The sequence below is a fragment of the Zerene cesonia genome, chromosome 24 (genome assembly GCF_012273895.1).
Source record: "Zerene cesonia ecotype Mississippi chromosome 24, Zerene_cesonia_1.1, whole genome shotgun sequence".
NCBI classification, from domain to species: domain Eukaryota; kingdom Metazoa; phylum Arthropoda; class Insecta; order Lepidoptera; family Pieridae; genus Zerene; species Zerene cesonia.
In genome coordinates this window covers 2371241-2391203 of record NC_052125.1, presented here as the reverse complement: position 1 = coordinate 2391203, position 19963 = coordinate 2371241, and the positions used below count along the sequence as shown (strand labels likewise).

At 38.6% G+C, this 19963-nt stretch overlaps 1 protein-coding gene across 2 annotated transcripts in view; it reads left to right on the top strand.

Annotated features, from left to right (window-relative positions):
- Window positions 1-19963, top strand: part of LOC119836546 (cullin-1) — a 37078-nt gene that overhangs the window by 15156 nt on the left and 1959 nt on the right. For both annotated transcript variants that reach the window (XM_038361921.1, XM_038361922.1), the window contains exons 3-19: window positions 7291-7373; window positions 8244-8349; window positions 9201-9296; window positions 9483-9629; window positions 10326-10472; window positions 10934-11113; window positions 11782-11916; window positions 12393-12551; window positions 13102-13231; window positions 14267-14400; window positions 14835-14942; window positions 15493-15564; window positions 16708-16860; window positions 17205-17323; window positions 18235-18355; window positions 19085-19185; window positions 19820-19925. In XM_038361921.1, the coding sequence (XP_038217849.1) occupies window positions 7291-7373; window positions 8244-8349; window positions 9201-9296; window positions 9483-9629; window positions 10326-10472; window positions 10934-11113; window positions 11782-11916; window positions 12393-12551; window positions 13102-13231; window positions 14267-14400; window positions 14835-14942; window positions 15493-15564; window positions 16708-16860; window positions 17205-17323; window positions 18235-18355; window positions 19085-19185; window positions 19820-19925 (2097 nt within the window). The remainder of the gene's footprint in view (window positions 1-7290; window positions 7374-8243; window positions 8350-9200; window positions 9297-9482; window positions 9630-10325; window positions 10473-10933; window positions 11114-11781; window positions 11917-12392; window positions 12552-13101; window positions 13232-14266; window positions 14401-14834; window positions 14943-15492; window positions 15565-16707; window positions 16861-17204; window positions 17324-18234; window positions 18356-19084; window positions 19186-19819; window positions 19926-19963) is intronic.

Here is a 19963-nt window from a genome sequence, read left to right as displayed (position 1 = left end):
TTATATCGTTCTAGATAGGTCACCTGGTGGTTCAAATGACCCGTAATTTTTTCTATATGGGCCTGTAGTCTATATGTAATCTTATAGGCATTTAATTTAGCCTTTTGTTAAGGACCGCAATATCAGAAAATTATACTTATCCCTACTACTACTAAAAAATACGAAATACGCATCTCTGTGTGTTACTGTGTTTTCTTCGCGCCTAAACCACTGAACCACTTTATTTTTTAATTTTTTTTTTATGTATGTGTATATTTATTTGGATTACTTGTATGTATCGATTGTGCTACGTTAATAATATATTAGTTATTGCTTTGTGCCATCGCGTACACGTTTAAACATTCCTTTACAAAAGGGTTGCCTGGAAGAGATTGCTCTTGTGCAATAAGGCCGCCTTATAGTGCATATGTGCCGGCATTGTCTTTTCTACAGTGACAATTTATTGTTTTTCTTTCGGTGATATGTACTATAAAGATAAATAAATAAAACCGATATGGATTGAATTTTGTCGAAAAGTAGTTCAAGACCCTAAAAAGAGAATAGGATTGTTTTATCGCAGCAATTCACCTATGACTATACGGCGAAAAACTAGTTTATAATATCAGTGTCTTCAATATAATTATAGGTGTACATAATAAAATATCGTTTTTAACTTACCTAACCGACATGTTAAAAAGCGTAATGTTTAGCAATACGAACAGGAAATTAATTTTAATGCACTGCGTATAGACTACGAACATTAATCATTCGATATTGCGAATTGAAATTGCATCGCCAAGTACCTAGGCACTTTAAAAGTAATGTGAAATTGAAAAAAAACATTGTTTGAAATATGTTTACGTATTACGGATTACTTTGACCCGGTTATGTATTTGATGTGTAGAGAAATAAACGCTTACTCGCGACTTCATTTATAACACCAGGTGAATCCACTTGGCCGCGGACGCATACTATATTATAAATGCGAAAGTTTGTAAGGATGTGTGTGTGTGTTTGTTGCTCTTTCACGCAAAAAGTAACGAACCGATTGCAATGAAATTTGGTACGTAACCAGCTGGTTACTAGACCAGCTCCCGTGACCCCTTCACTAAAGCGGCTCGTCGGAACACAGTGGGGTTTTGGTCGGTAGGAATCCGACATATCCCACGGCTCATTACCCCGGGCGCTTTCGTTTTCGTTTAGCTTATAATAAGTCAGTTAAACTGACAAAGGCTGTATGAAAATATCTGGTAGGTAAAAGTCTGTCTAGGTCACCCATCGCGTTAAAATAAAGAAATCCCATTTACACGATTTTTTCTTAATACCTTTAATCCTTTCACTAATAATTATAAATGTGATAGTGTGTTTGTTTGTCTGTCTTTCCTTCACGTCGCTTCGAAGCGATTTCATGATATGAGTCTCATGTCTGGCGATAGGTAGGAAACTAGACTAGGGTGACATGGGCTACTTTTAAAATCGGTGAAACCTCTCCTTCCTGTGGAAATGTACTTTAAATATGCTACTTGCATGTTTTTCCAAGTAATAAAGGAAGTGATCATTTTTTTTATTAATGAAATACGCTAAGAAAACATTGAATTCTTTGCTGAGCAATAATTGCATTTGAATTTATCCAAGGCGAAATCGCTACAAGTCATAGGTACCTAAACGCAATCTTCACCGAGGTTGTTAAATTGCCTCGCAACGAACGTGACCTATATCCAGATTGGTAAAGACTAAAGATTTTCACGTAAATAAAACCTAGATGATATAGAATGGGATAAAGAAAGTGCAAAATAAATACGTGGTTATTTACATGTGTGCTATTTGACGACTGTGTTTAGTGTGTATGCATGTTGGAAACGGAAATTACCGAGAAGTCAAGTACAATAATAGTTAATATAGTTTAAAAAAAAAACTAAAAATGGTCACCTTAATGATGGAATCTACTAAATTGTCTCAATTGTACTTATACACGTTTAATCCTCGTGATCCCAATCAGGATAGTAAGATAAACTCTTCTTGAAACTATGATATCGTCACCAATCCTTGATAAGTGAAAAAAATTACTCGATCAATGACCGTTTAAAGTGGGTCAAAATCGCGTCCGAAGGAGTCGATTGCATAGAAACGTAAGTGAAGCTATTTGATTTTTAGGTTGTGTCCCATCCACAATTTAAATCACGATTTCGTATTTAAATGGTTTATTACCAATTTCACCAGTGAGTTAGCCACATGTGCAGAGAATAGAGAGACAAATAACACAATATAATTATGAGGTCTAAATTACATATGCTGCAAGTAAAATATAATAATAAATGCGTCTCAACTTAGACCCGTGTCCAGTGCGTAGTAAATCTTAAAGGTCGCTTTTTGAATCAAAATGGTCAAGCGTGATACTTTTTCAAACGTCACAGATAACAGAAAATACAGATAAATTAAGGGGTAAACGCCACAAAGCTATTAATAAAAGCGCGTCAAAAATCCTGCTCAGTGTGATTTTATAAGAAAAAGGTGAAGCGATTACTACCGCTGCGGATGTGTTGCCCGCTTTTAAGAGCTTGACGACTGGAAAGAAGGAAATAAATCTAAAGGAAACGGGTCTCCATCTCCTCTACCCATCGTACGAAACATAGAAGCATGCTACTATTTTACGCCGGTCTTCTGTGCGGGTGTGGTACTTCCCCGGTGCTAGCTGGCCTAATTAGTGCCGTGGCGTGCTCGACTCCCACATCCCTCTTTATATTGTTAGTGTGTACATAGATGACTTTATAGGTTATCATTTCGATTCAGGTCAAACGTTTGTACCTTCACGTAACAAATACTATACAAAATTGAACCAGAATAAGAGGTCAATGTCACATTGGAATAGGTGAAAATCGATTTATCGGAGGCTTAATTAATTCTACGCTGGCCGTGTGTCGCTAACGTCTAGACTTCAGAGTGAAATACGAAATCTAGACACAGGTATTTGAGTATTTTTCTAGTATTCAAGTACCTATGCATGATGTAGCGGTAATGTTGAGGTAGTTGGCGAATAACGGACACTCTTTCTACATTAATAAATTGCGCTTACGAATGACAAGTATATACACGTATTACCTAGTCTTTACTGTTAGGAGGATGTTTTTGATAGCATGTTATTAGTTGTGCAGATTTTTAAAAGAAATTTTGTCTCAGTTTTTGGAGACATTGGTGTTATCATGGAATTGGATTTGAATCTTGCCAAATATAACTATAATTTAATGAGTTTATCTTATTGTTCTGATAAGGATCGCCAAAATTAAATAATTTCACACCCATCCTCGCAAACTCTCATAATATTAAACTTTAAATATTGAAACGTGCACATTTTCATGTATGCCGGAAGTTTTTACCTGCAATTGGCCGGAACCAAACGCAAAGTTGATGACCTCGGCCGTGATGACGATGGTTAATTTTTTTATATAGTACAAATATTACTCTCGAAACCTATGCCGATATATCAAATAAACTCAAAACACTGTATTGTGCATAACATATTATGTTCAACAGAAAAAGGCGTGTCGCACGTTTAATGAGATCATTTTGTTTTTAAACTTTTTATACATTTGGAATTTGTAAAACCTACCTTACCTACTGCAATGCCAGTGAAAAGTCCGTAAAATAGAACGAAATAAACAGATAATTCTCTGGTTCTTTTTTCAAATAATTTTTTTTTATATATATAATGTCACTTTTTATACGGTGCTCGAATAATTGCCTAGCCTATATATCATTCCACTCGATGACCTGCCAGCATTCGAAATTTCAGCCATATCCGTTCAACAGTTTTCGCGCGCAAAAGCAATAAACATTTTCACATCCACGCTAATAAACTCTGAGATTTATAATATGTGTAGCTGCGTATCGGATACATTGGATAAGTGCGTATTTAAGTCATAGCGGGCAACTGAGCTGGTGGTTCGCCTGATGGTAAACGATCACCACCGCCCATGAACATTCGCAGGGGCTCAGACCTCTGAGAATTCGCTGCCCGCTTTTAAAGGATAAGGGATAAGGAAAGTATTGATGACTGGAAAGAAGGTATGGACTGGGAAGGGCGAGGAGAAGTAAATAGGCTTCCGGCTCCCCCACTCACCGTACGAAACACATAGCAAGGTATTATTTCTCGCCGGTTTTCCGTGGGAGCGTGGTGTACTTCCCCGGTGCGAGCTGGCCCAATTCGTGCCGAAGCATGCTCGACTCCCACAATAAAAATATATACGTATTGTAGAAATGCGTCATTCGCGTGTTTTTATAACTTCAGTGAAAATTTTATTTTCATCCGTCGCGAAGATGTGCAACGAAGATGTTAAAAGTAGTTGCCTAAACTTATATCATATATGCAATGGAGGGCCTTGGTTTGAATGAACGGTGGTTTATCTCTTCTCTTATATGTATAAAATTCTCGTATCACAATGTTAGCTACATACTCCTCCGAAACGGCTGAACCGATTCTTGTGAAAATTTTCCGAACTTATTTTATGAATAATAATTCCGCTGGTTTTCAATTTTCAAATGTCGGTAGAATAATTCAGCTCGGTGAAATTAATTAAAATAATAAATAATAATTTTCAATAACTAACAAATACAGATTCAAAAATGAGACCTTCACTAAAGCGGCTCGACGGAGCACAGTAGGGTTTTCGTCGATAGAAATCCATATAGATAACCCACAACTCCTTCCCGCCGGAAGACGCGGGTATCTATCCAAGATTTCCCCACTCAAAATAAGGATAAATTGCGTAAAGAAAAGTTGGTAAATAATGCTAGTGAAAAACTTGCCCAAATTTTGACAATTATGGATGCATGCCGTGTTGCCACTTGCCACCAACGTGTCAGCAACTCTAGTAACTCTACATCGCTTTGGTACAATAATTTTTAATGAATACGGGACTGGAGTCGCGTCGAACCGCCAGCCCATTGTTGATCATCGGTCGTTAGCTTCGCGGGCGTATGTTGATCCTGATACGATTCGATGCCTTACGCGGACTGAATGACTCGATTAACGTGTTTGAAGAGAACATGGCCGTATGGGGTATGGCGGTTGTTTTTTTTTTTTTTTAGTATGTTTAGGTACATGTGAGTGTTGCGTAAAGAAATCTCACTGTATATAGTGAACAGAGACTAGGGGTTAATCGTGCCGGTATTAAGAATGGATGTTTGTTGTTTGTATTTTAGTATCGATAAGTCTATACTAATATTATAAAGCTGATCAGTTTGTTTGAACGCATTAATCTCAGTAACTGGTCCGATTTGAAAAATTCTTTCAGTGTTAGATGGCTCATTTATTAGGAAGTCTAAAGGCTATATATGTATCACGGACGGCTAGTGTATTGTAAAGTATCAAAAGTAATACTTAGTTACGTAAATAAAATTTGCGATGATATCCATGAGATTTCGCTATCGCTTTTTATACAAAAAATATACATAGAAAAACTTGAAACTGAATGATCTATTCTGTCGTGAAGTGATTCTTATTATATTTTATATTCATATAATAACTGGCTGACCCGGCAAACGCTGTTCTGCCTTACTCTTACCATTTAGGGGGATGAGAAATAGATGTTGGCCGATTCTCATAGATACCGGATAAGCACAAAAAAATTTCATCAAAATCGGTCAAGCCGTTTCGGAGGAGTATGGCAACGAAAACTGTGACACGAGAATTTTATATATTAGATATCGAATATGCAATGATTACACTGTTTATATCAATGCGTCGTCGACGTATATTTTTAATGCAACGCTGGAGCATTGCCAAGTGAAACTTAACGGATTATGATTAAAAATTCTACACGTAAGTAGGTATCGGCCGAGATTGGCGTTTCATATTTTTAGATTTAAAAACCCAACCGACTGCGCCTCGTTTACACGATGTCGTAACGATACACCGCAAGTGATATGCGCTCTCGTGTAAACAGAACGCATTGAGCGTATACCATATTTGTTACTATGTACTCTATAGAGCAGGGAACTCTTTATAAAAACTAATGGTGATATGAATACAGAGCAATATAATCTGTATGAATAATTGTCCAAAAAAATGAAAGTGTTACTTACGTAAGTATATCATAAACAGAATTGTTTAGACTGTGTTCTTCCAACATAAAATACAAGATCATGAAATGTTAAATAAAAAGAAAATGTGAAGATATTTTAAGAGATTTATAAGAGAATGTGTGTGTTTGTTACTCTAACTAACTTCTGTTGAATGAAATTTGATACGTAGACAGCTGGACAACTGGAATAACATATAGGCAACTTTTTATCCCGATATTCCTACGGGATACGGACTTACGCGGGTGAAACCGCGGGGCGCAGCTAGTAGTGAAGGCATGCGATACTAGTAGAAAAACAAAATCTTCTATAGTCATTCATATATAATATATAGTTCGTAATCTTCTAATCTACTTAAACCACGAATACTTAACACGCATATAGAGATAGAAGCCAATTTATTAAATCACTTTAGATATTAATTGGTTTATAAACGTAAACGTCATTACGATATCGTTTAAACGGCATTCATCACTCATATGTCTTCTTTGCATAAATATATACGAATTGAGGCGTATTTTAACGCTTTTTGCGCATAATCTATACTTATATAATAAAGGTGAAGAGTTTTTTTTGAATGCACTAACCCCAGGAACTACTAGTGAGATTTGAAAAATTCTTTCATTGTTAGATAGCCCATTTATTTAGGAAGGCTATAGGCTATGTATGTACCACGAGCGAAGCCGGCGCGGAGCGCTAGTAATCAATAAGCTGAGACAATATTAAGTGACCCAGTTTGCAAGTGTTGCGTACGAAACTTATTTCTCAAGAAATACAACAATTATTATATTGCAGCCAGCAAACAATGGATAATTGGATTCTGCGTAGTTTTGGTTTGATAAGACTGCGCTGTAATAAGACGGCATTATGCTGTTTAGTATCGTGTGACGTCACACTCAGTTGGGACTGTAGACAGTAATCCAACCAACATCACCTCATGAACACCCGCCCGTTTTCGACCCACACGGGACAAAAGCAAACAGCCCCATCTAGGGTTGCGATCTTTTTAACCCACGCCAAAAGAGAGGTGTTATTAGTTTGACGTGTCTGTCTGTCTGTCTGTGGCATCATAGCTTCCGAACGGATGCAGTTTTTCGTATAGCTAAAATACTGTGATTTTTCTAAACGTACGGCGTATTAGACTGTATTAGAGAAAAATAGTACAATTATTGGTGGATTTTTTGGATGACCCCAAAGGATTTTTTCGATAACGAATTTTTCCAATTGTTACAGATATGGGGCGACCTGCGCGAGGGCATCGAACAAGTATACAAGCGGCAACACATGTCAAAGTTGAGATATATGGAATTATATACGTATCCTTTTTTAAGTGCAATGAATGATAAAAATTTTAACCTTGACTTGATTGACCTAACAAGAACTAGGATTTAGGGTCTTTTAAAAGTCGGTCGAGTGCAAAGTCGGACTCGCGAAACCAAGTGTTCCGTACAGATAAGCTAAAGAGCAACTGCAAAAAAGTGGTCCATCCAACTTATGACCGTGCCTACGGTTGCTTAACCTCTATTTTTATTATTTTTGTTTTAGCGACAACAAAAGTACATCATAAGTGAAGTGCCGTGTCGAATAGTGGTGTGGTGGGGTGTGGGGAAAACCCATACACATACACCTGTTCCACTGATCAATTTTCATTATGGTCAAGTAGGTGACCAGTCTTCTGTGCCCAGCTAGACCGTGACATTTTTATTTCTGTATCAAACCCAGGGCCCCTCGATTCTGCACTCACATGTTAACCACTTAATGTTATAAAAACATCCTATATTTAATTTTTAGTTTTATAGCATTGAAATGCTTTATAAATGAGAAATTTTGAAAGAATAGAAAAAATTTGATCACGAGGCAGGATTCGAACCTGCGTATCTTGCCTAACCGTAGCAACGCCTAGCCTCTCGGCCACCCGTTTTTTCCCATTTTTTCTATTCTTTCAAAATTTCTCAACATCCTATATCTTAACTTAAAAAATGGTACTTAGACACAGACACATTTATCCGTTTAGTCATTTTCTAGAAGCACTTTTTAATCCTCATATGACCATCCTCGTTGGTCATTTACCACAAGAGATTGTTACACATAGAACAAGTCATAATTATATCCATGAAAGAAAAAAATATTACGTGTAGGTACTTTCCAAAAACAAAGCAAGAGCATTTCCTATAGACGCGAAACAGGCACGTATACAACTATTGTACGTCCGTACACCAACAAAGCAGTGGGCCCGTCAGTAGAAGTAGCAACGCCTCCGGCAGAATTCCATTTGGAACTGGCAAGAAAATGGTAAGATATGTATCCGTAGAGTCCGTAGCATCTTTGTAGAAGCATGTTAAAATCTCCACTGTCTCTATGGTTTTAATTCAGTTGAATTTATGTTAGTACTTTTTCTAATTCTGACTAAATGCTTCGTTATAGTATTTATTTATCACGATGTTTCGAACACTTTACTGATACAACTAGGGGAGTAAGGAAACATAATATCTGGAATCCTACTAATCCTATCCTACTAATATTATAAATGCGAAAGTTTGTGAAGATGTGTGTGTGTGTTTGTTGCTCTTTCACGCAAAAACTACTGAACCGATTGCAATGAAATCCGGTACGTAGACAGCTGGACAACTGGAATAACATATAGGCAACTTATTATCCCGATATTGCTACGGGATACGGATTTACGCGGGTGAAACCGCGGGGCGCATCTAGTAATAATATAATTTAGTGTATAAATAAATGCTATACAATTAAAAATTTCGTGCATTATTCTGAAATGTTTTATTGTATAGCATTTATTTATCACGATGTTCCGAACACTACTGATACACACGAGCAGAGTAAGGAAACATAATAACTGGAATAAGTAATATAATGAACAATTCACTTACTACTCTTTAATTTTCTAACTAAGTTTAATTTCGATCGATAACTAAAAATAACTATAGATGGAGCTGGTGGGTCGCCTGATAGTAAACACTACCGCCGCCCATGAACATTTGGAGACGCGTAAGGTCTGCAATCGATACGCCTATTACTAATAAGTAATGAATAATATTGCTTTACATTTATAGATGTTAACAGGGTATCATTAAAAATTAAATTATAATATTGTGTTACGTTAAATTCTATATATCTTACAGACGGGCCAAGTACCTGGTGGCGCCCAATTGGTGGGCCTAGAACTCTACAAGAGGCTGCGCGAGTTCCTCAGGATGTATCTTATAAATTTGTTGAAGGTGAGTTGATTCGTAGGGATTTTGAGAATTGGTCCTTCGAGCCAGCCATTGCTAGTAAATTTCAATTGCGAAAATCGCTATCTCCCTCCCTGTACAAATACTCAACTTAATATACTATTGTATTCACACGTACGCACACACTTATGATCGACGAAATAGATACTAATATATCAAAATATACGACAGAACGGCGCAGACCTCATGGGCGAAGACGTGCTAGCGTTCTACACGAAACAATGGGAGGAGTATCAGTTCTCGTCCCGCGTGCTGAACGGCGTGTGCTCGTACCTCAACAGGCATTGGGTGAAACGGGAGTGCGAGGAGGGCCGCAAGGTGGGTATCCTGTGCTGGCTTCCGCCCGCGACTTAGTTCGCGTGGTCAGTCCCTTTGGGTCAGATACTTTGGGCTAACGCTTACTCGCAGCGCATGCAGCGGAAGCTCGGACAAAAAAATTCCCCGATTTTGAAATATGCTTCATTCTGGCCATAACCCTCCTCAATAAATCTATTAAGTTATCTAACACAAGATTTTTTTCTAATCGGACCAGTAGTTCTTGAGATTAGCTCGCTATTGTCCGCGGCTGAAACAGCGCGAACCTCTGGTATTTCATCAAAGAAGCTAGTAGTCCGCTAGTATTTCAAAGTTTTGTACATAAATATACCCATAATATGTAACCACACAGTTATTTACTTATAATATATGAACACAATTGAATGAAATAATTTACCGTGAATGAAGTGGACTAACACCAATTACAGGTAAAAATGCTACAAAAATATTCATATAAAACACGTAAAATTGAGAGATCCTCATATTTGATATTGCTTTGTATGATTCATAATTTTTCTTGATTTATGTATTTACAGACTTTCAAACCACTTACGACTGATAACAGTTTGATGAAACACAAACCGTAAGCAAACTAATTTTTATGCAATATCTGGGCTTTAGGGCGAAAACTTCTTTCAGAAAACCTCTTTGGTTTATAGAAAAAGTTTAATTTTTAATTTTTTTTTATTTTTTTTGCAGGGTATTTATGAAATATATCAACTCGCGCTTGTGACGTGGCGCGACAATCTGTTCAAGTGCCTAAACAAGCAGGTGACAAATGCTGTGCTGAAATTGATTGAACGGGAGCGGAATGGAGAGACGATCAACACTCGGCTCGTTTCTGGCGTGAGTATTTATTGAATAATATTTATTGCTATGTATTAAGTAGCTCTCACGTTCTAATAATTTATAATTTGTTGATATAAAATCTAATTTTTCTATTAACCAAGACAAGTAGTGGAGATATAATTGAATTAGATGATACAATTATTACATTTATTATTTTTAAGAGCATGAGTTTAAGATTATGCATATTTAATTAAGTAATGGATATACAATTTATTGATAACAAGCTGTCGGTCAACCAAAACAAACTTAGTGGAGAGTAAACTACTTCGTTACGTAACGCGTTACGGCGCCAGTCCGTCTGTCTTCCCTTTCTCGCACTTATACGCTAGCTTATAAGTTACGATTTACAAGTTGCGTTACGTCCATGTTCTATTGTAGCTTATAAAGGTGTATTTATTCTGTAAAATGTTACTTGTTCCTTGTTAATTTGCTAAAACTTAGGTCATTAATAATTCCAGGTGATCAACTGCTACGTGGCCCTGGGTCTCAACGAGGAGGAGCCATCAGCTCGCGGACAGAACCTCGCCGTGTACAAGGAGACGTTCGAGGCGATATTCCTCGAGGACACGGAGCGTTTCTACACCAGGGAGAGTACGGACTTCCTGAGGAATAATCCCGTCACCGAGTATATGATTAAGGTGAGAGCGGGGAATGCGGGAGTCGAGTACGCTTGGGCACGAATTGGGCCAGCTCGCACTGGGGATGTACCGCACCAGATTGGCGTGAAATTGCTTGCGAATGTGTTTCGTACGGTGAGTGGGGGAGACGAAGGCCCCTTTTCCTTTTCCTCATCTCTAACAGTCCATTCCTGTTTTCCAGACATCATTACATTCTTTATCCCTGACCACTTAAAGCGAGCAGCGCATTTGCAGAAGCACTGCCTCTGCGAATGTCCATGGTCGCTGATATTATTAAGAGATTTTTTTCGTTTCTTAATTTACGTGTATTTTTCTAATGTCGGGTCAAGCCAGTCGACGCCGCGGTTAGCGGTTTATCAAATTATTTACTAGACTTTGCGTACAAAAGGCATTCAACTCTGCCAGAACTCGAACAGCAACATTATTCACATCGATTTAAATATCTCGTCAAGTTTCATTCTCCACTCATAACTCTATAATCATAAAGCTGAAGAGTTTGTTTGTTTGAACGCACTAATCTCCCAAAATACAGCTCCGATTTGAAAAATTTGATTAAATTCAGTGTTAGATAGCCCATTTATTGAGGAAGGCTATAGGCTATGTATGTACGGGTAAAGCCTAGCAACTAAATAACTGTATTTAATTAACAAGGAAACGATTTTTTCCAGGCGGAACAAAGGCTGCAGGAGGAGCAGCGGCGCGTCCAGGTCTACCTTCACGAGACAACCATGGAGAGGCTGGCCAAGACCTGCGACCGTGTTCTCATCGAGAAGCACCTGGAGATATTCCACGCCGAGTTCCAGGTGAGCGCATTTTCTGTACCACTAGCGGGGTACAGTAAACATTTAGTATCCGATATCAGCGGATTTGTACGAACCTATCCTACTGTTCATATTTGTACTGTGACAATTTCTATTCAAAGATTATTTATTTGCCTCAAAAAGATGATAGGTACTTATACATGTATATAATTTTCCTTGTGCTAGTCAGTCTCACCGACATGCGAAATGAATGAAATACAATTTAAAAAAAATTTCTCTGTCTGTCTGTATCTCAAATGAGAATCACGCAAAAACTCTGAGTTTTAATAAAACTTGTATGATTATAGCATCTACTCCGAGTAAGGATCTTTACTTTTCATCCCGGAAGTCGATACGGTGTCTGAGGGGGGAGGGGTGACAGTCAATCTTTAACAGTATTTATTGACAAACGCGAACGAAGTCGCGGGCACAGCCTAGTGTCAAATAAATATTAATTTATCCGTTTATTTGTTGAGCAGAAACTGCTCGACGCGGACAAGAACGCGGACCTCGGGCGGATGTACAGCCTCGTGGCGCGCATCCCGGACGGGCTGTGCGAGCTGCGCCGCCTGCTCGAGCAGCACATACACGCGCAGGGCCTGCAGGCCATCGACAAGTGCGGCGAGAGCGCGCACACGGTACGCGGCTGCAACACACAACACGCAACAAGCAACACGGAACACTAATGCAACACGGAACAGTGCCGTGAAACACACAACACTTTAATGCAACACGGAACACTAATACAACACGGAACAGTGCCGTGCATCGCACCACACTTTAATGCAACACGGAACAGTGCAATGCAACACATAATTATTTAATGCAACACTGAAATACGGTACAACACGGAACACTAAAGTTACAACACGCAACACTTGAATGCAAAACGGTACTGCAGTGTTCCATATTGCGTGTTATATCCTATCCTACTTGCTACTATCCTACTAATATTATAAATGCGAAAGTTTGTAAAGATGTATATGTGTTTGCTAAAAACTACTGAGCCGATTGCTATGAAATTTGGTACCTAGACAGCTGGACAACTGGAATAACACATAGGCAACTTTTTATCCCGACATTCATACGGGATACGGACTTACACGGGTGAAACCGCGCGACGCAGCTAGCTAATTACACTACATGAAAGCGAATTAGAAAATGACCCATCGCTACGCACAACCGCAGGACCCGAAGGTGTACGTGTCGACGATACTGGAGGTGCACAAGAAGTACAACGCGCTCGTGCTGGTCGCCTTCAACAACGACTCGGGCTTCGTCGCCGCGCTGGACAAGGCGTGCGGCCGGTTCATTAACAGTGAGTGCTCTGTCTGTCTGTTTGTTTGTTTATTTGTTTGTTAGTTAGAGCCAGCTAACGTGCTGGTGATCGTCGCCCATACACATTGGCTAGGTAGTTTTACTTTGGGAGCGCGAGGGCGCCTCTTCATTACGGGAATAAACGATTGAAAAAAAGGTGTGTGTGCGATTCACACATGATAGAAGTGAAACTTCAGTAAATCGACAAAAGAATGAATAAAATAGTATTTATATTTCTGTCTCATTCTTTGCCTGTTTCATTCTACACATTTTTGTATTTCTGTCTCTTACCTGTCGTTTTTCCGTTGCATCAGGTTTGAAATCACAACGATTCTAAAGAAGTTTCACTTCAAAAAAGAAAGAAAGTTAATACATTTATTTCAAGGACAAAACAAAAATAAAAAATAATAATAAAAAAAAGAAAAAGATTTGTTTGTTAAAAGAAAACTTGTCCTTGAAAAAGGGAAGCCAACTCAGCTCAATCCGTGCTGTAGTAATGCTCACACGGCGCTTGTTTTTTTAGACATTGTCACGATTACAGAAACAATTAAATATGTATGCATTGACTGGGAACTGTAAGATAAAGGATATGGGCCTCCGGCTCTCCCACTCATCGAACGAAACACAGTAGCGTGCTACTATTTCTCGCTCAATGTAATTATCAAAACACACACACACATTAAGTGTAACACTAGGTACATTAACTTTTTGCCTGGAAGAGATCACTACAAAGTGATAAGACCGCCAAACAAATTTTATTCTATGTGCAACACAAACTATCGAAGAGTAAATCACAATAATATTATAATTGTCAAAGTTTGCTTGTTTAGATGTTAGTCCGTCAATCACGCTAAAACTACCGAACGGATGTTGATGAAATTTTGCATACAGACATGGGCTATGATCCGACTTGGGTGATGGGATACTTTTTATCCCGGTGAAATGCTCCCTTGGTATAAAACAGGAATTTTGATATCCGAGCGGATCCGAGACGAGTGTCTAGTCATAAATAATTCAAGCATTAATATTCACACAGGCAACGCGGTGACGAAAGCGGCGAATTCATCGTCCAAGAGCCCGGAGCTGTTGGCCAAGTACTGCGATCTGCTGCTGAAGAAGTCCAGCAAGAATCCGGAGGAGGCCGAGCTGGAGGATACGTTGAATCAAGTGGTGAGTATATCTAACTCAAAGGTGACTGACTGTCTGACGGACTGGCTGACTGACGACTGACTGACGGACGGACTGACGGAATAACGGACTGACTGACTGACTGACTGACTGACTGACTGACTGACTGACTGACTGACTGACTGACTGACTGACTGACTGACTGACTGACTGACGGACTGACGGACTGACGGACTGACGGACTGACGGACTGACTGACTGACTGACTGACTGACATAATGATCTATCAAAGCACAGCCCAAACCCCTGGACGAATCGTAGATGTTATGACGTAGGCATCTGCTAAGAAAGGATTTTGATAAATTCTACCCCCAAAGGGATAAAAGTTTGTACCAAATTTGCTTAATTTCAACATCATAATATTGACTTTATTTAATAAATTACCTAAAATTATAATAAATGAATCACTCTTCCAGATGGTTGTATTCAAATACATAGAAGACAAGGATGTATTCCAGAAGTTCTACAGTAAAATGCTAGCTAAGAGATTGGTACAGCACATGTCTGCTAGCGATGACGCTGAGGTAACTATATTTGCACTAGCTTTGCGCCCGCGGCTTTGCCCGTGTAGCCTATCACATAGACAGTTCCGGGGGATTTCCTCGCCCACTTCCAGTTTCCATAGAATTTTCTGTATTAAAGATTTGTCCTTTTTCGTGTTTCGAAACTACCTCTGCACGAAATATCATTCAAATCGGTTCATTCCAATTATTGAAAATTGTCCGAATTAAACAAAAGTTGAATGGGACCACATGCTTGTTACCGTTTTCCTGGGTTACCTGGAAGAAATCACTTCTAAGTGATAAGGCCGCCCAACAAATTGTATTTTTAAAATATTATGTCTTTATGTTACTTTTTATATTTGCCTATTTGTACCAGTTTTACAATAAAACCAGAACCATCAAAATCGATTCACCCAGTTGAAACTTCTGAGCTACCAAACAAAAAACAAAAAAAAAAATATGGACATTGGACTCGATTCGAATTTTCTCGAACCTGCTCATTTTTGACGTCATTCATTTATTCATTCAATAATATTAAAGTAATGTTGTTTTTTTTTTTTTTCTATTACAGGCTTCAATGATCTCAAAGTTAAAACAGGCGTGTGGTTTCGAATACACGAGCAAATTGCAGAGAATGTTCCAGGTATGGTTATTTTTATTTTATTTGAATAAATTCCATTTATTCGAGAATTGAATCGAAATATTACATGTTCAACGAATTAATTCTTGGCGATTATATCTTTGCCAAGTCTTTGCCCGCGGCTTCGCACGCGTTAAACTCGCAGTAGTTTTATAGATGTCACTAGTATATATAAACCTTCCTCTTGGATCATTCTTATCTATTTAAGAAACCCACCAAAATCCGTTGTGTAGTTTCAAAGATCTCAGGGTACGTAAGGATAGACGCGGGAAGCGACTTTGCTTTATACTATGTAGTGATAAATTTGATTAATTCGAGAATTAATAGACCTAGTTTAATTTTCAACTTGTGTTGTGTCTAATGTGCCTAAAGGGCACCGCACGCCATCTATTGAGATGATTAAGAACCATCACAACCAATACGAAACATTATTTCAATGATTACAATATTGTATCGATGGAACGCGGCCTTTGTTAAATTTAATTTTAGTTTTCTAGCAATGAAACGCTTTATGAATGAGAAATTTTGAAAGAATAGAAAAACACATAAAACCGAAAGAGTAGAAGAGATTCGATTACTGAGGCGGGATCACGGGTGGACGAGAAGCTAGGCGATGCTACGGTTTGGCAAAAAACGCGGGTTCGAATCCCGCCTCGAAACTACAACATTACGAAATTGTCGATATAAATGGAAAACATCATCCTTAACCTCGTATAATATGTTCCCACTGCTGGGACACAGGCCGCCTATGAGGGTTCAGGCCATATTCCACTACGCTGGCCAAGTGCGGGTTGGCAGATGTCACATGTCGTCGAATTTTTGATTCTCAGACATGACACGATGTTTTCCTTCACCGTTTCGGAGTCGGAGTTAATTGAAAAATCAAATTCTTTCCTTTATTTATGATTTTAAGTGTGAGGTCTTTACCACTGAGCCACCCCTGTTTATTTTTATATAATTTAATATTTATATAAATGTAATAAAAATGACTCCCCACTTCCCTTGGTCACGCCATCACGGCTGGACCGATTTCAAAAAATTATTTCACCATTAGAAAGCTGCAAATACACTGAGTGCCATTAGCTATATATGTACCGCGGGTGAAACCGGGGCGAACAGCTAGTATAAAATAGATCCCCCACACAGGACATAGGCGTATCGAAGGATCTGAACGAGAACTTCCGCAAGCACATCGCGAACAGCAGCGAAGCGCCGCTGCACATCGACTTCAGCATACAGGTGCTCTCCTCCGGCTCGTGGCCCTTCCAGCAGTCCACCTCCTTCCAGCTGCCCACCGAGGTGAGACACACACACACACACACACACACACATGTGTGTGACACACGCAGGTGTTTTAAACTCGAACTCAAACATTTATTTATTCAAATGTACTTCTTATAGAAGCACTATAGTCATCAGTCAGACAGACGCACAAAAATATCTCGTTTCAGAACAGTTAAGTGTCGTATACATGGTATTGTCAATAAATAAATATAACTGCACACAGACTACATATGTGCCTAACAAATTTATTTATTTATTCATTTATAATGTTTTTGATTGTAGAAAAAGCAAGCGTGTATTGTACGCATTGTATATATATAAAATGTAATGAAATTGAACCACCAACAACGGTTTTGCAGTTGGAGCGCTCCGTGCACCGGTTCACGACGTTCTACTCGTCGCAGCACTCGGGCCGGAAGCTCAACTGGCTCTACAACATGAGCAAGGGCGAGCTGGTCACCAACTGCTTTAAGAACAGGTGAGGTGGGGGGGGGGCGAGGGTGTGAGGTATAACACGTCTCACGGCTCGTCCTGGCTTCGTCCGGATATCAAGATACCTGGCTTATCCCGAGGGAGCGTTTAATCAGGATGAAAAGTATCCTTACACCCAAGTCGGCTGATACCCTGTCTGTATACCGAATTTCATCAAAATAGGTTTAGTACTTTTCAACAAACACTTAGGCGTTCGTTTTAGTTTTCTAGCGAGGCGTTCCCGAGAGGATAGGGGGGGGGGGGCTCTTATGTTGAGGGAATTACATTAATTTTGTGTCGTTTTTAATACTCGATAATCCGGTGGGATTTCACCGATTCGAATTAATTAATTAATATAATTATTAATATTATTTTAATACGGATAATTCCGATGTGGTCCCTTTTGTGTTAGGAAATTGTTGGCATTTGAGCTCCATTTTAGAATCTTAAGGTGATACTTTCTCGCACCTACCTTGGAATGTTAAGTAATTTTCAGAATTTAATATCAAAAATAAGAGTATACATTATATTTCTTTAAAAATAGAAGAGCTGCGAAGAGGAAACATTATTTTTGCTACGTCATCTGAGCTATATTATTCTGTAATCAAAACAAATAGGCCATGATCGAAGATATAAAAAAAAGTGTTTTTTTTTTTTCTTGTGTTTGATTTAACGCGAGTATTATACATTTAGAAATTAAAAACTTTCTAACGTATTTTAATAGCGATTTATTCATTATATTATTAACCCGACGTTTCGAACACTTTACAGCGAGCGTGGTCACGGGCAGACTGTGATGTTACATGTCTTGAAGGTCATACAAGAAACGTCGGGTCAATAATATAATGATTAAATCGCGTTTAAGATCCGTTAAACAGTTTTTAATTTCTAAAAATATATATGTTCGCTTGTCTACAGATACACATTGCAAGCGAGCACCTTCCAAATGGCGGTGCTGCTGCAATACAACGACAACACCGCCTGGAGCGTCCGCCAGCTGGAGCACCACACCGGCATCAAGGGGGACTTCCTGATACAGGTGCGCGGGGCATGGGGCATGGGGCGTGGGGCGAGTGCATGATACAATACGGCCAGTACTGCTGCATATTTCCTTTTTATGTAAAAGTTGGCAAAGGTGCTGGTAGCCTGATGGTAAGTGGTCAGCATCGCCCATGCTATGCCCATGCATGCAGATTAGGCCAATGCCAATGCAGTAAATTAGATTGTTATATACCCAATCTCTAATTTTTATATAACTAAATTAATTGGTTACAAAAATAATTCGAACACTCTGGCTAAATAACCTTGAGCCTAAACTACTGTTTCACTGTTTTATTTTTAATTATATAATAATTTAATAATAATTTCTATATTATACCCAAAAATAACAGAGAAGGAAACAGCACATAGTCTTATCAATGAAAAGTGATCCCCACCAGACAACCTGTGATATTTGTAAAGCTGGAGGAATATTACATTTATTTATATACTATGTTTACTGTGTTTATAATTATTAGTTTATCCTAGGACTAGCGTACTAATATTATAAATGCAAAAGTTTGTAAGGATGTGTGTGGTTGTTGCTCTCTCACGCAGAAACTACTGAACCGATTGCAATGAAATTTGGTATGTAGACAGCTGGACAACTGGAATAACATATAGGCAACTTTTTATCCCGATATTCCTACGGGATACGGACTTACGCGGGTGAAACCGCGGGGTGCGGCTAGTTAGTTTATAATGCTAAATAAAAAAATATCTATTGCAGGTGTTACAAATCCTGCTGAAAGCGAAGCTGCTGGTCTGCCAGGACGACGAGTCGGAGTTAACCGAGTCGTCGGTCGTGGAACTTTACTTAGGTTATAAGAAGTAAGTATTGTAAAAAAAAATAATAATAATTATAATATTTGTATGTGATAGATTTGTGTGTTTGATAGTGTGCGTAGATTTATGTTTATTTATATATTATTAAGGGTTACTGTCTGTGTCTTGTTGAATACTGTTTTACAATAAATTGCGCTGCCTTGAAATTGTCAGAACTAGATTATAATAATTGAACTGAATCTGAAAATTGAGTTATAAGAAAAGATACAAAAAACTACAGTGTAATTGATGACACCCCGCTTTTCTGAAGTCGGTTGAAAACTCAAAAACATTGAACGTTAAATCAATTCTAATATTATAAAGCTGAAGAGTTTGTTTGTTTGTTTGGACGCCCTAATCTCAGAAACTACTACAAGTGCGTTTTGAAAAATTCTTTCAAGTTTACATAGCCAATTTATTGACTTCCTCAATTTAGGGTATAAATGTAAAATTCAAAAACTGTATCCTTAATATTCGCGTAACCAAAATCGAATCCTCCCCTATATCCCTCACTCCCGTAACTAATACATGTATATTAAGGACCACCCTCCCTCCTCCCTACCCTTCTCCCGAAACGGGTGACATAGTACGTGCACGGCCTCGTGATTGAAATATAAAAATACGCATTACGTAATTTCAGCAAAAAGCTACGCGTCAACATCAACATACCGCTGAAGACCGAGCTGAAGGTGGAGCAGGAGGCGACCCACAAGCACATCGAGGAGGACAGGAAGATGCTCATACAGGTGCGCATCATCATCCTGCTGTTCGTTCGTTCGTTTGT